This window comes from Camellia sinensis, chromosome 1 (assembly GCF_055761805.1).
Source record: "Camellia sinensis isolate YWXY chromosome 1, ASM5576180v1, whole genome shotgun sequence".
Taxonomy (NCBI): Eukaryota; Viridiplantae; Streptophyta; class Magnoliopsida; order Ericales; family Theaceae; genus Camellia; species Camellia sinensis.
This window is the reverse complement of record NC_138961.1, coordinates 72,905,340-72,922,318: the sequence shown is the minus strand read 5'-3', so window position 1 is coordinate 72,922,318 and position 16,979 is coordinate 72,905,340. Positions and strand designations below refer to the sequence as shown.

Sequence of the window (16,979 nt, the reverse complement as noted above, 5' to 3'; positions counted from 1 at the left end):
ATAATTTAATTATGTATGACATAAACAGAGGAGAGGTCCCTAACGGAATATATGCAAGGGTAATAAGGTCATTTAATATATACAAATAACATTGTTTGTTGCAATCTGATGAAAGGGAGAATCCGAACAATGTCAGTTAAAGTAAGGGAAGTTTGTGTAATTATTCAAACGACAGGAGAGGTCCCTGTATTTATCAGAAACCTCAGGAGAGGTGAGTGTAATTTACCCTTTTATTTTCCAAATATAAAAGAAAATTAAATCGTTAGAATTACTTTTAATTTTATATTACTAATTTTTCTTATAATTTAATTATTATTTTTAATATCAAAATAAGTATTAATTTATTAATTTATAATTTAATATATATCATATAAAATTATTGTATGATAATTACAGTTTTATAATACGACATAACTAAATTTATCAAAATACACAAATAATTTAACTAAAATTAATATATATATATATATATATAAGTATTCAAGTAACAATTTTATAGAATGATAGTGCCAATATTTTATAACAGACATTGTACCAGCAAATATTTTTTGAAAAAAAAATAGCAAGTGCATTGCACAGGTCAACTGCTAGTATTATTAAAAGTAGTGTTTTTTCCATGCTTATGTGGCATATTATAAAGGTTTACTTTTTTGTAAGAGAGCCATGTCAGCATGTATTTTCTTAATTACATATAGAGTTCTACACAAACCTAAACATAATTTAAATTATACTAACTTCACCTATTTTATATGGATTCTACTTGACAAATATTTTTTTTTCATATATTTTTTTTTCATAATAAATTGAGATAATTTACAAACCCAATACCAATTTTATGTTTCAAGTTTTTCTTTTTAATTCTTTCTAGGGTATTAGGATTTTTTTTAATACTAAATTGTCTCTTTTTTTTTCCCATGCATTATTCTATACCCAATACCAATTCTATATTATTATATATTATGGATTTGTCGTTTAAATTTTTTAGTAATTCTATATATGAAATTATATTTCATTTCGCACATTATTTTATATAATCACAACTTACAGCAGGAAAAACATGCACATCAATGATATTTTTGAGGAACCTCTAAAGTTTGAATTTACTGCTTGAGTTACTTTTTTAATTGTTGAATAATAAGTTCTTTTATATTTTAATATCATATTACAGATAATTAATCACTTCACATACTGAGATGCATCTATTTCATTATTTTTTATTTTTGGGTTTAAATGTTGTTATGTGATTCTTTCTTAATTAGTTGTTCTTGAATTTTTTTTATATAGTCGATATTTTAATTGAATTAAGAGTATTTATTTTACAATCTTATAATTTAATATATATATATATATATATCATATAAAATCATTATATACTAATCGAATTACAACATTTTTATATAATTTTTTTAATAAATTTTATATAATTTCTATTTCTACATATTTTTATTTTCCAAATAAAATAAAAGAAAATTAAAGAGTTAGAATTAATTTTTATTTTATGTTACTAATTCTTCTTCTAATTTAACTATTATTTTTAATATCAAAATGAGTATTTATTTTACTATTTTATAATTTATCATACAAAATTATTAAATGATAATTACACTTTTATGATGCGATATAACTAAAATTATCAAAATGCACAAATAATTTAACTAAAATTAATATATATAAATATTCAAGTAACAAATCCTATAGAATGACAGCGCCAATATTATCAAAATAAATAATTAATCATACTTTAATTTTAATTTTAAATTAAAATTATTCTTTTATAACACACATTGCACCATTAAATTTTTTTGAAAAAAAAAAATAGCACGTACATTGCACGGGTCAACTGCTAGTTATCTATAGTATTTTCTTATTTATCTTCTATAATGATTATGCGATTGCTTTTATTTAGTATTATGTGCCAAATTTTGTTTATGATTTATAATTGATTGTTTTTAAGTTTTTCGATAAGTTCTTTTTAGGGAAATTTAGCTATAAATCCCCTTTACCTTCCTTTTATTGTTAAAAGGACCAAGAAAAAATTTATATTTTCTAAACCCCCTCATAATTATAAAATTTTGCATAAAGGACAAAAATTATTATTTAAATATTTTATTAGACTATTATACCCTCAACTAAATTTCCTCACCTTCTCCACTCTTTTTTCCTTCTCTCTTCCATTCCTAGGGTTTGGATTGGATTCGTTCGAAGCTCTCGTGATTTCAACCAAAACTGTGAATATACTTAAATCACTCTCGGTTGCAGAGAATTTTCTTTGAATGACACATAGGTTTCGCAGTGGAAGAGATCGTCGGAGATGATCAGAGAAAGCTTCGACGACGTTGACGTATCGCCTTCCAATTCTCAATAAGTTCATGTTCTTGTCGTTGATGATAGCCTCGTCGATCAAAAATTCGAATTGTGAAAGAGTATAGAGACGAATCGCGCGACTGTTCAAAAATTTCATATTTGAACACAGTTCTTCAGATTTTTCATATATATATATGTGTGTGTTTTTGTGTGTGTATGTGTGTGTGTGAGGGAGAGATTTTTCATTTGGATAGTGTTGTTAAGTTCTTAAATTGATCTATTGATGAGTTGTTACTATGTTCTCTCAACTTTTTGTTGTAAAATTATTTTTGATTTTGATAAATTTTTATGTCATGAGTGAGCAATATGGATTGTGTATATGTAATAGATAACAGAGAAGCCAAAGAGGTGATACGAAAGAGGCAAGTAATTGTGAAGAAACAGAAGAACAGTGGCTGTGAATGATCTAATTTCATTTGATAGAACCAGAGTAAAATTTTACTCTGGTTCTATTATTCTGTTTTTTCATTTGACAAAACCAAAGTAAAATTTTACTTTTTTACAGAGTAAAATTTTACTTTTAGCTTTAGAGTCTCACAGTTTACTTGTTTTTCAGAGTAAAATTTAACTTTTATACAGAGTAAAATTTTATTTTTAGTTTCAGAGAGTAAAATTTTACTTTTATACAGAGTAAAATTTTACTTTTAGTTTCAGAGTGTAATTCAGAGTAAAATTTTACTCTTATTCAGAGTAAAATTTTACTTTTAGTTTCAGAGTGTAAAATTTTACTCTTATTCAGAGTAAAATTTTACTTTTATACAGAGTAAAATTTTACTTTAGTTTCAGAGTATAAAATTTTACTTTTATACAGAGTAAAATTTTACTTTTATACAGAGTAAAATTTTACTCTGAAATACATAGTGAAGATGGCTTAATAGGAGAGCTGATAGATATGAGGGTAATATAGTAAAAGAAACAAGTTTTAAAATATCAGGGAGTTTTGAAAGTACTTATATAATTCTTGTCCTTTTAAAAGACATATTAAATAGTGAGGGGGCTATCACCAAATCCCCCTTCTTTTTAAGGTAGATTACAAACACCCCCCTTGAGATTTACTTAAATTACAAATTATTTCTTGTGGTTTTAGAAATTACATTATGCCCCTTAATGTTTCTAATTTCATAACAAATAGGTCTTTTTATTAACAAATCATTAAGTTAATTAACAATTTTTAATAATGTTAAAATTTTATTTCAATTAATAATTCAGATAATTTTATTGTTGTGTAGGTGAATAGTTAGAAATTTTGGTTTTTCAATTAATTCTGTTAAATAAAAAATTCTGACAGAGAGGTATTTTTAATTTTCCAAACCATAGGGGGCAATTTATATTTTAAGCAAAGCTCAGGGGATGTATTTGTAATTTACCCTTATTTTTTTTACTTAATTAATATATTAATTTGTTCTATTATTATTTGTAGCGAAGTGTTATTATTTAAATTATCTAATTTTACTTTTTTAGCATATGTAATATTCATATAATTTTATTAACAAGAATGAAAACCAAACTCTAATATCAATTTAATCGCTTAACGAAATAAAACACTTTTTAAATACAACAAATTTTTTTAAAAATTGTTGACATAAGTTTATAAACTCTGTAACTCTATCCAAGTGATGGCTGGAGTTGATGACCTTGTTAATGACACTCTTCAAGGCTGAGAGGCTCCCCTTAGTTGTATAAATAGAGGCCTTCATTTGCATTCTCAACAGATAATTTTTTCAAAGCTCTTTCTTGAATTTTCTTTGTGTTCATCATTCCTTTCAGTAAGAGAGACCACTGCCACTTGTTCAGTTCGCCAGAGTAGCTTTAGGAAGTGCTACTGTAGAGATAGACGTTGATAGACCTCTAACACTCTCCGATGAAGCGGCGAATCTGTTTTAAAAACACAGGCCTTGATTTGCCTATTTGTTTTGCCTATTTGTTTTCTGTTCTTCAATTTTCCAGATTCAATCTCATTGATGTCTTTCATATTTATTTCTCCTTGTTACTAATTTGTTTCTTGTAGTTCTATATTTTCCAGATTTGTAATTTGGATTTCTTTTTTTTTTTTTGTAATTTTCTTTCCCTAGATTTGTGATTACTTAGATTAATAAAATCAAGACTGTTTAATTTTAATTATAAAAAAAAAACCAATCAGCTTGTTTGTTTTCATTTTTCAGAAAATACTTTTTACAAAAATCCTACATTCTTATTTTTCGTATTTTTTTGTTTTCACTGATTTTTTTTAATATTTTAAGTAATTTTTTTACTTTTTAGACACACCTAACATAAATACACCTAAAAAGTAAAAAAATTATAAAAAAAATCTTTTAAAAATTCACTAAATACCAAAAATACAAAAAAAAAATACAAGAATTCAGTACATTTTTTGTATTTTTATGTATTTATTAATTTTTTAAAATATTTTTTCAAATTTTTTTTACTTTTTAGATACATCTAACTAAGGTGCATCTAAAAAAGTAAAAAAAATGTTTAAAATTTAAAAAACATTCACTAAAAAACAAAAGAATACGAAAACCAAAAAATTTAATTTTTAAAAAACTTAATCCAAAAAACTCAAAACAAACACACTGAATAGAGTCGAGCATAGAAATAGATAGGTCAAAACTATTATATTATTAAAGTAATTAAGTTCAAAATTAAGAAATTGAGCACGAAACCATTAAAAAACCCCAAGCCTGAAAGGATCGTCTCCACTAGACTATATTATTGGGCCCGTAGGGCCTATCGCCGGTTTAATTTTAATGATCTGAACCGTTCAATGTATAGAGTTCGTCAATTACTTCATCCATATAAAAAATCACATTGATCGGATATTAATAGCCCATTAATCAAATCATATTTTCGTTAATGATGAATAAGATTTTAAAAATAAATTGTCAATAAAAATGTATAATGATAACGAGCTATCGATATCCGATCAATGTGATTTTTTATAAAAATAAGATACTTGACGAGCTTTATACATTAAGCTGTTCAGATTATCGAAATAGGACCCATAGTGGGCCTCACGAAGCCAACAATACCGTCTAGTCGGAGACCATCCTTCCCCTTTATCTATTACTTGATATATATACACATTTGTTAGATATTAAAGACATTTATATAGGATTTATTGTTGTTATTAATATTAAATTAATTTGTATGCATCACATCAGATAATAGATAAAATATAATAAAAAAAAGATGATGATTGTAATATTACTCTTATACTAATTAAATCATTGTTGTTAATCCATGACACATGGACACAATCAAACTCATATACTGTTGTGTGTGATCTCTGCACTCGTTGTTTTGACTTGAGTTGTTTTCGTGCAGTTTTGGTTGAAATAATCAGTTTTTAGCTAATTATAATCAAAATATTTTTGCTCATTGGGCAATGACTTATTTAGCTGATAAAAAAGGAGAGAAAAAAAATCACTGATAAAAAAGTAACTTTAGTATTTTTTAAATGGCATCCATTTTTTAATTTTTTTTTTCTAAAAAAAGAAAAGAAACAAAAAAAGATGTAAAAAAAAAAAGAAAAAGATAGAAAATTGTAAATAGATGGGTCAATCACAAAATAATTGCACTGTAAATGTAAATATTTTTTTGTGTAATTTTGACACACACGAATCACTTGCACCAAGCACATGTATAAACTTGTACCATACACACAAGAGACTTGCACCATCATAAAAATAGAAGTATTTTTGTAAATACTTTTTATGCACCTCACTGATATGTAATTCCCTCATTATTTTTTCAGCGCTCTACTGAAATGCAATTTCTCCAAAAAAAATATTTGCCGATCTCCATCTAAGCTTAGACACATTTTTGTTTTCAAAAAACAGTTGTGTGAAATGTAATGTTGACAACACTAATCAATTTTGAATGAAATTAATTCACACTTAACTAGTATGAATACAATGCTTGTCAACACCATATTTTGTGGATTTTTAAATTAAAATTTACTGCTCTATGACATGGAAATCACTAATAGCAATTTCACTAGTCTATTCAGTTATCTAGCAATCACTAATACAGCAAAAGTAATGTTTATGCTTATGGAAACAAATAAGGGTAGTCATTGTTAATGAGAACAACCCAATATCACACATCACTAGAAGCATAATCATAACTCTCGAAATTCCATTGCAAATTCACAAAAACATAAAAACAAAAAATCACATCTCCTATACCCAATCCCCACAATTTGAGAAAAAAAAAAGAAAAAAAAAAAAAAAGAAAAAGAAAAAGAAAAAAACCCAAAAAACCAATTATATTAACATTCCACAGTTGGTTTTTGGGTCAAAGGGGTTGCACCACCACCCCCTCCACCTCCAACATCCCCACGGCCGCCACTACCGGGCAACTTCCTCTTCGGTTTAGCCTCTTGCAACATTGACACAACGTCCCTCATCGGAGGTCGATCTGCAGGGTTTCGACTAGTACAGAGCAATGCAACCCTTAGCAATAGGATCATTTCCTCCCTCACCGAGGCACATGATGCCCCGGCATTTTTGTCAAGCACGTCAACAAGGCCGTCTTTAGTCTTGATTTTGGATTTCACCCAATCCACAATGCTATTGCCATCTCCGAATTCCGCATCCACCGATCTCTTCCCGGTTAGAATCTCCATCAACACCACCCCGTAGCTGTATATGTCACTTTTTTCGTCAACTTGTAGTGTGTAAGCATATTCTGCAAAATCCAAAAACATCTCATCCCTTGAGTACACAAGTTAGAGACTATGACCATCATTAAACGTTGTTTTACTTACATAAAAATTAATAATAGTATATCTTATATGGGGATAAGATTTACAAAAAAGCGAGACCCACAAAATGTACAAGTGTTATGTGCAATTGTGAAATGTTTTCAAAACCATATGGCCATGTTTGGATGCACTAAATTGGATGTGATTAACATGGCTACGACTGTTACTTATAAAATTTCAACCTCTTTAGATTTTGTATCATATTTCATGATTGGATTGACTTAGCATTATGAAAAGGGTTTGAAAATTTTATAATTTAACTAACTACTCTCAACTTTTTATTTAAAATTCTTCATTTTGTATTTCATCATTCTTTGAATTAATAATCTCTCATATGAGAAATACTGAATAGACTATTATTACATAGCCTAACTTTTTTTAATCAAATATTAAACTATTCATTTGTCATATTATTAATTCAATTTCAATATCATATAGTACAAACAATCCATCAAAATGTGTTTTTTATTTGGCCTCGACTGCTCAAAATGGTTTGACTTTCAAAGCAATGTCGAAAAGTGAAGTGAAGAGATAGAATGAGGCATATCAAAATCTAGGGTCAAGGCTCAACAAAATCTCTGTGAAGGGCCCATGAAAGAGAAAAAGAAGAAGTAAAGAGGAAAAGGGCACTTCATGCGCTACACTAGTACTAATGTCCTATAACCACGACAAAATGAATGAAATGCCTGTGTCATATGGTGGTCTAACCTACTACCCTTTATGTTCAAAGGCCTTTTTTGAGAAGTGGGTTATAATCTACTTTTTAGATTATAACTCACATTTTCTCTTACAAAAAAATTATTTATATGTAGTTTGTAATCAACTTTTAACTAAAAAGTTGATTATAACTATCTTCTCAAAATAGTCCAAAATGTATTAAGTTGCTCTTCAATTTCGTGTTACCAAACGGCACCAAAATGTTCCACGAAAATAAAAAACTCAACTAGAAAAATAAAAATAATTAAACATGACATAATATTCTTTTAACCATTTTTTATTTAATCACCGTAATGCACAATATTAAGATTTCGTTATTTAAACAATAACAAGAATTATTTCACAAAAATTGCATGACCAACCTTGATGATGTGTGCATATATCAAAGACAGAGTAACTTTGCATCACACTAAACGTAATTAAACAAATAAAATAACTATGTACCTGGCGCAATATAGCCGTAGGATCCAGCAATGACAGACATTAATTCATCGCTTTGAATTAGCTTGGCTACACCAAAATCGGCAACCCTAGCTACCATCTCACCATCCAACAATATATTGCTAGGCTTGAGATCACGATGCACGATCACTGGATCACAATCGTGGTGAAGATAACAAATCCCTTGAGCCACGCCCAATGCTATCTTGTATCGAGTAAGCCAATCCGCCACTAAATTATCACCCTTGTTCTTTCCATGTAACAAGTCGTCTAAGCTTCCGTTTGGCATGTACTCGTAGAGTAACATTGTGCACTCATTGTTGCTACAACACCCTAACAATCTCACTATGTTTCGGTGCCTCACATTCCCCAGCACATCGACCTCAGCCAACACACCTCGTCTTTTCCTAATCGTATCTTTATGCTTGCCCCACAACTTCTTCACCGCTATGATCTCGCCGCTTGGCATCTCGGCTTTGTATACTGTTCCTGTGGATCCCATCCCAAGGACCTTATCGCTCATCGAGAGGCATTCCAACACATCATCTGCCGTAAAATTCAATCTCTGGAAGGCAGTTAATTTCCATGGCCCGATCTCACGATCATCGGCAAATCGACGACTGTAGTTCGCTTGGAAGCATCGTGTGCCGGCGATGAGCACAAATAGGCCGATCCCGAACGCTGCTGCTATGATCCACACAATTGCGCCGGCAGTCTTCTTCGGTTCCTGACGGACCTCCACCGCTCCGGCAGCAAGGCTGTCGTCGGTGCCGCAAGGTTTTTGAAGAATTTTGCCGCAAAGACCTTCATTGCCTTCGAAGGACGATTGATGGAGGTTTTGGAATACCGCGCTAGAAGACGGTATCGGTCCAGTGAGCTGGTTATACGAGACATTGAAATTCTCTAACGTGCTGCAGTTATTGAAATTCGAAGGTATAGTCCCGGTCAACAAATTTTGCGACAAATCAACATCGGTGATCGATGGAAGCGTCGATATCTCCCACGGAATTATACCGGAAAGCGAATTGCGACCTAAGTTCAAGTGAATCAGCTTCTCACAGTGATCAATGTCCCAAGGAATGCTACCATTTAGAGCATTGCCATCTAGCTCAATCTTATATAAGCTTCCACAACCAATGAAGTCCGGAATTTTACCAGTAATCATAGATGATCTAGCTGAAAATATCTGCAAAATCGGTGCACTCCATATATTCTCCGGCAACTCCGCCCTGAACGAGTTCTCCGAAATGTTCAAGAACTCTAACTTGGCCGCATTGCCGAAATCCCCGGGAATTTCGCCGGTGAAGTTGTTCTTGCTCAAATCCATGAACGTCAAATTGGGCAAAGAACCAAACCCGTATGGGATCGAGCCATTGAATTCATTGTTTTGTATTCGAAACCTCGATAATGAAGAACAATTCGCAAGCGAAGAAGGAAGCTGACCCACAAAATTGTTATCGAAAAGTATGAGTTTAACTAACATGTTTCCATGACACAGATTGGGAGGTACTGCACCAGTGAGAAAGTTCGAAGACACATCAAGCTTCTGCAACATCTGGGTCGATCCCAATTTTTCTGGTAAAGCTCCGGCGAGAGAATTGTTCCACAAAGACAACATTTGAAGGTTCGGAATCTCGCCGATACCGTCCGGTATTTCGCCGGAAAGTTGATTGTTCATCAAGTTCAGGACATTGAGCTCTTTCAGAGACGATATTTCCAATGGAATATGCCCTGAAAGACGATTATCTGACAAATCAACAGCTTTCAGAGCTTTCAGGGTTCCGAGACTCGCCGGAATGGTACCGGAAAATTGGTTTTTGAAGAGCAACAATGTCTGGAGCTTCGTCAATTTGCCGATTTCACGGGGGATTTCGCCGGAGAGACCATTGGTGGAGACATCCAAGTACTCCAAGTTCGATAACTTCCAGAGCTCCGCCGGAACTTCGCCAGAAAGCTCGTTGTACCCGATTTCTAACCGCTCGAGCTGAGTCAAGGAACCGAGATCCGCCGGAATTGCACCGGTGAGAAGATTTCCAGCGAGATCTAAGAACTTTAACTGAGTCAAGTTCGCGAAACCCGCCGGAATGTGGCCGTCGAAGTAGCTGCCGCCGAGATTAAGGTACTCGAGGTAGCGGAGGCGGAAGAGTTCCGGCGGTACAGGACCGGTAAAGCTGTTGCTGTAAGCGTTGAAGGTAGTGAGTGATTTAAGCTTGGAAATGCCGACTGGGAATGTGGAGTTGAAGTTGTTGTGGCTGATATCGAGAGTTCTGAGGTATGGAAGCTCGAAAATGGCGGTTGGGAAGGGACCCTCGAAGGCATTGGAGCTTAAATTGAGGTGGTGGAGGTGGGTTAGGTACCGGATTTGGGCCGGAATTGTACCGGAAAGATTCCGGCGGGAGAGGTCGAGGGTGGTGATTTGGGTGGTGGTGCGGCGGTCGCATTTGACGCCGGACCAAGAGCACCAAATGGGTTGGCTGGAGGTGGCGGCGGTGGAGGTGGTGTTCCAGTCGTGGAAGGTGTTGAGAGGGTCGGTGAGGGAGGATTTGAGAGAGAGGAGAGAGATTAGAGGGAGGGGAATGGTGGTGGTGGTGGAGGAGATGATTAGAGAGAATGTTGTGATGAGAAAGAGAGAGAAAGAAGAGTAGTGGTGGTGGTAGTGGTGGTTCATGGTTTTTTGGGAGGTTTTGGGATTGGGATTGGGATTGGGATTGGGATTGGGATGTGTGAGAGAGAGGTGAGTTGGGAGTAGGGATGAGAGAATGGTGAATTTAAGGGATGGGTCATGGGAGGTTTTGATGATGGAGAAGAGAGATGCTTTTTGGGAGTGTTGGGTGCAGAGGGTGTTTCATCATGATTTGTTTCTCCAGTGGGTTCTGTTAGGTATGTGAAATTTCAACAGACAGAATAGAGAGATAGAGGGAGGGAGAGAGAGAGACAATAGTGTGAGCTTGTTTGTGATTATTTCTTCTTCCTCCTCCTTTGTTTCTGGTAATTCTTCTATTTGTAATTCTAGTATATACACAAGTCTGATGCTCTGATTTTTTTTTTTTTTTTTTAAGGAGTATTTTGGGTTTGTCTACCTCTCTCTCATAGAATTCTTTTTGGTTTTTGTTGCAATTCTCTTCTCCTTCTCCTTTTTCTTTTTCATTTTGGTCTACTTTTTCATCATTCCTTGTTTGCTTTATCTGTAGCCCAACATTCTCATAAATTTGGGCAATAGTAACCATTGTCTCTCGCAGGATCCAAGAAAGCCATATTCCAATTTCCACCCATTTTTCTATTCAATATATTGTTTTAAGGGAATGGCTTCTGTCCGGTCCTTAATTAGATTGGACTGTATTGTTGAGTTAGTGGAGATTCATTATAGATCTCGTTTTGATAATCTAAACCGTCAATGTGTAGAACTCGTCGAGTACTATATGCCTGTAAAAAATTACGTTAATTGAATATCGATAGCTATGTGATTAAAACAGATTTTTATCAACTGTTAATTTATTCACCGTCTATTTTTTTTTTTTAATACAAAATTGATTTGATCACATAGATATCGATATCCGATTAACGTGATTTTTTTACAGACACATAGTATTCGATGAGTTTTACACATTAAACGGTTCAGATTATCAAAACGGACCCGTGGTGAGCCCGGCAAGCCCAACAGCACAGTCCAGTCCGATTAAAGACTGGACAGAAGCCATGCCCTTGTTTTAATGTGGTGGGTGTTTGGAAAATTACTATTTTAGTAAGTTATTTTAATTTTTGACTATTTTAGTAAGTTAAAATTTTTATATTTAGGAAGATGATTAATTTTTTTGATAATTTGATGTGATATTTGTAAGAAAAAAAGTGAAATAATTATGAATTTGATGTGATATTTTATCTTATTAACTATTTTAATCTATTTGTTTGTTTGTTTGGTTATGAGTATTTTTTTAGCCTATTTATTTGTTTATTTTCTTATCTTATTAACTAGGCCTAAGTTGCCAAACACCCTCATAGTATATGGATAACAATTGGCCTTGAAACACAAAAAAAATAAAAAACAAGAATTGAACACTTTTTATTGAAACAGATATATATTTTTATTTTTTTTATACTTATTTTCAATACACTTTTTAACATAATTTTAATATTAAATAATGTACCAGGGACACTCTTTAACAATAAAGTAGAATATTATGTTCCTAAATTCATGGTATGAAAAATTGGAAGCATAATCCTCTGATTATGAGTGCAATAAAATAAAGAATTCTGTAAAATATCTTACGATGCTAAAACCCAATTTATTTCATATATTTTTGGTCTGAAAAATAGTTGACATATAATTGACTTTCTTTCCAAACAAGTTCTTGTCATATTAATACTTTTTTTTTAGTAAAATTATTTCTGTTTTCTTTGTTTTTGTAGAGTCCTTTAAAAAAAATCTAAAAAGTAAACAAATTTTAAGGGGTGTTTGGCAAGTTGGATTTTAGTCTTTTTTTGACTAAAATTTACAAAAAAATAAAATAAGTTAAAATAGTTAATAAGATAAAATTCTATATCAAATATATAATTATTTTATTTTTTCTTTATAGAAAAATTCAACTATTTTCCAAAACACAAAAATTTTAGCCTACTAAAATAGTCAAAAACTAAAATAGTTTACTAAAATAACAACTTCCCAAACACATACTTTAATCAAATTCTAAAAACTATTAATAAGAAGAAAAAAAAAACCAATTTTACCGCAAAAGTTGGATTACTTCTAAATTTAGGTTTCGTTTGGGTTTTTTAAATAATTTTTTAACTTTTTACGAAAATATGTATAAAAAAATAAAAAAAAATAATGTGACAATTTATAATAATTTTTTAATTTTTTAACTAAAATATATACTTAACCGACAAAATTTATTTATTTTTTTTCCTTTTAAATTCGTCTATAGTACATTAGCAAGGAAACTAACCACAGCAATAACAACAACAAAAAAAATTCAAATAAGATTTCAGAAGAAAGAAATCATAATAAGACAAAAATAAAATAAATTTTCGCAAGCTACCAAACCTAATCTATTGGACCACACACTACAAATGTGCACTAGTCATCCCCTGACCTATATTTGACAGTTTCTTAGTTTCTTATTTTTTTTAAGAAAAATGAGAAGTGAGGCTTTCAATGGACTGGCGCGGGTGTTTAAAATTTGTAAAATGACCAAAATGCCTCCGAAGTATGCTAAATTATTTGTGTTAGACAGGAATATTGGATGGGCATTTTTGTCATTTGAAACTGAATATATAGTACTATTAAATTTTAGTGGTATTTGTCAGTTTGACCTATAGTAGAGCATTTAAAGTGAGGGATGTTTATTTATTACTTTCTATCATTAATGTTGTTAAAGTGATACTCATGAGTCATGATAGGAAACAAAGCTTTGAAGACAATCATTTTCTCACCTGAAATTTTTTAGTATTTTATTAAGCGCAGTGATTGAGGGCCCGACGTTTCGGGGCTCGAATGCCCCGAAATTCCGTTTAAGGTAAAAAAAAAAAAAAAAAGAAAGAAAAAAAAAAACAGTTTCCAAAATTAGAAATTAGAGGCATTAGGGGCAAATTTTTTAGGGCCACCAATCATTTTTGTTTTATTAATCAACAAAATTTGTTTGGCATACTTCCTTTTTACTGCTTTTCTACTTGGTTCTTACTCTTTTATTGCCTCCTTATTAAGCTTTGCAAGGGTTGTTTTGGTTTTAAAAAATAAAAAAATCATTAAGTTATTTGTCATTAGCTAAACAAATTAAATATCACATTAATTTTTTCACTCATACAAAAAATAAAGAAAATAGCTACGTCAAAAATCTAAAAAGTCATTAAAAAAAAAAAACAAATGCTTTGGGATTTTTTTGTGTAATTTTTTTTAAATTTTTTTTTTTTGGCTTTTAAAGGATTTACAAAACTAATGTTTTTAAGAAATTGTAAAAAAAAGAAATTTTTTTATAATTTTTTTTAATTGATGACAAACAGTTTAGTGAATTTTTATTTATTTATTTTTTTACAACTAAAAGTTGACTTTTTTTGAGATGCTTCCAAACAGTGTAGTAGTTTCATCTTTGCAATGTTAATACTCTGTTGTCATAAAACTGTTCTAAAATTGATTTAATTTCAAAACATAGAATATATGTAAATAGCCGTTTAACTATTTTTGAAAGATGGTTAAAAGTCATCTTTCAGATTTTAATTTATTTTGAGTCACCTCATCTCTCATATTTTTTATAATTTTTTTTTTAAAAAGTAAAATAAAAACCAAAAAATCAACTTTAACCATTTTTCCAAAACAACCAAGGGTTACATCAATTGATTTCGCCACCATAAGGTTCTGGAATTTGCTAGGATTAGTTAAAATTGTAATACAATGTACTCAAAACAAATATTGTAGAGGGTTAATTAGTGCAAAATTCATTCTTACGGGGTTAAATGTTATTTAGTTAAATGTTTAATATTTTTTCGTAATAAATACATGCGTTGAAAAGTGGTTGACAAATTGGTCGGAAAGTCACCGATGATAGCAACTGGTAGCAGTGAGGTGGACAAATAAGTAATATTGAACATATATGTGACATGTGTATAAATAGTGAGATATTTGAGCATATAATTAAACAGATAAGTGGCATGTATACAAATAGGTGATATTTGAACATATAAGTGATATTTGATCAAATAAACAAATTAGGAATGGCAACGGACCGGAGTGGGCCAGGGATTACAATCCCCATCCCCGAAGCTTTAAAATTCCCATTTCTCGCTTCCGATCCCTGGCAGGAAACCCATCACCCCCCACCCCAGCCCCTAATGGGGATCGGGGTTTCCCAACCTTGAAAAATCCCTGTACAAAAACAACAAAATCATCAACAACAACATCAGCCTTGATCTGTTTCATTTTCATCAACATCAACGTCATCAACAACAACATCATCAAAATCAACATCAACAACCAAAATAACTACACAACTGATCAACTACCAAAAAATAAAATAAAAATGGAAACAGATAGACATACACACACACGTATACATACACACATACATGAGATCTGGGCGTGTATCATCAACATAGATCTAAAGTTGTCCACCATGAGAGACAATGACGATGACAAGAGATCGTCAATGGAATTGGCGGTGCTGGGCGGCGAAGCTCTGGTTCAACGAAGGCAGAGCTACGGATCTCACGATCTGGTTCAATGACAGCAAAGCTACAAAGCTCTAGTTCAATAACGAGGAGCATCGACGAAAAATAGTGGAGTAGCATTGACAGAAGACGGTAGAGAAGCAGCGTTGGAGGAGTAACGGGAAATGAGCGGAAAAAAAGAGTTTGAAAAGAGAAATTGGGTTAGGGTTTGGAGAGGAAGAGTGAGAGAGAGTATGATTGTGTGTGATGGAACAGTATATATATATGAATGGATAGAGGGGTATAATAGTAATTTTAGTTTGGATAAAGGGAGTTGGAGCCGAGAACGGGGATAGGGACAAGCTGGGCTAGGGTCGGGGCTGGAGAATGTATCACCATTCCCAGCCCAAAAATTGTCAAGGATTCATTTTCGAATACCATTCTCAGCCCATCAGGGGTATTTTTCGAGAAAAAACCTTTCTTATTGGGGTCAAGAGGCTGGGTCTCGTCGAGTCGGGTTCAAATTTTCATCCCTAAGACAATAAGTAAATTTTGAACACATATGCATCTTTTTTGGCCCCAAAAGATATAGCATTTTTTGTTTAGACTCAACTCATTTGATGTTTTGGATCCAGGTTTCATTGTCTTATACAGTTATTCATGTCTTGTTTTCCTTTACGCCTCTTTGGTGGCATTTGGAACAGGTTGGTAGCTTGTTTTTCAAACTGTTGCTATCTAGAATTCTCATTCGTCGCTCGAGCGCTCAAGCGGTCTTTGTGAACTTTCAGCACTTTTGCAAGTCTGCAGAGATACTGGGAGTTGGCATTTTTCACTTGAGCGGTCTTTCTTGCGCTCGAGCAGTGTTGGCTTGAACGATCCTTGTTGAGCTCGAGCAGTGGTCTTCTATCTACAAAACTTCTAGGAGTTTGTATTCTTCGCTCAAGCGGAAATTCCTGCGCTCGAGCGGTCCCATGTTTTTGTGTCTGGACGCTCGAGCGACACTTCTTGCGCTCAAGCGATCTATGTGTATATCAGTTCGTAAGGTCACTTTTCTAAGTCACTTTTTCACCGCTCTCTCTCTTTAAACTTTTCAAAACCCTAGATCCACACTCTCTTTCTCTAAAACTCTACTTCTCTCTACAAATACACCTAGATCCGTTGATTTTTTCACCCGTGTCCCTTTGTTAAAAAGGTAGAGCACACCATGGGCTTCCTTTTTATTAGAACAAAGTTTGGTTTTAGGCATTATTGAAGTTCTATCACTCTTTCTCTCGTCTTCTAAACTTGAGATAAGGATTCTTCGCACTGTCTATGAGTTTTAACTTAATTATTTGCGATCTCTAAACAATATGGTGATTTTGAGGATTCTTGAAACAAATCTAGGGTTTTGGGTTAAAGATCAAAATGGGAGTTTTCACAACGGATTCTTGGAAATGTTGTGGTGTTGGAAATAAAGTTGAGTTGTGATAAAATAGTTGATTTTGATACTTGGGACTGATATTGAAAGAAAAAGGGGTTTTTCCCTAATAATGTCAAATGTTGATTTTATATAAAT

General features: G+C 32.3%; 1 protein-coding gene across 1 annotated transcript; it reads right to left on the bottom strand.

The window, feature by feature from the left end:
* Positions 1–6,391: 6,391 nt before the first annotated feature.
* Positions 6,392–11,476, bottom strand: LOC114289735 (uncharacterized). The gene is made up of 2 exons (XM_028233506.2): positions 8,291–11,476; positions 6,392–7,053 (listed from the first exon to the last, which is right to left on the bottom strand). Exons 1-2 carry the CDS (start codon positions 10,953–10,955, stop codon positions 6,635–6,637), a joined length of 3,084 nt encoding a protein of 1,027 aa, XP_028089307.2. The 5' UTR covers positions 10,956–11,476; the 3' UTR covers positions 6,392–6,634.
* Positions 11,477–16,979: the final 5,503 nt, after the last annotated feature.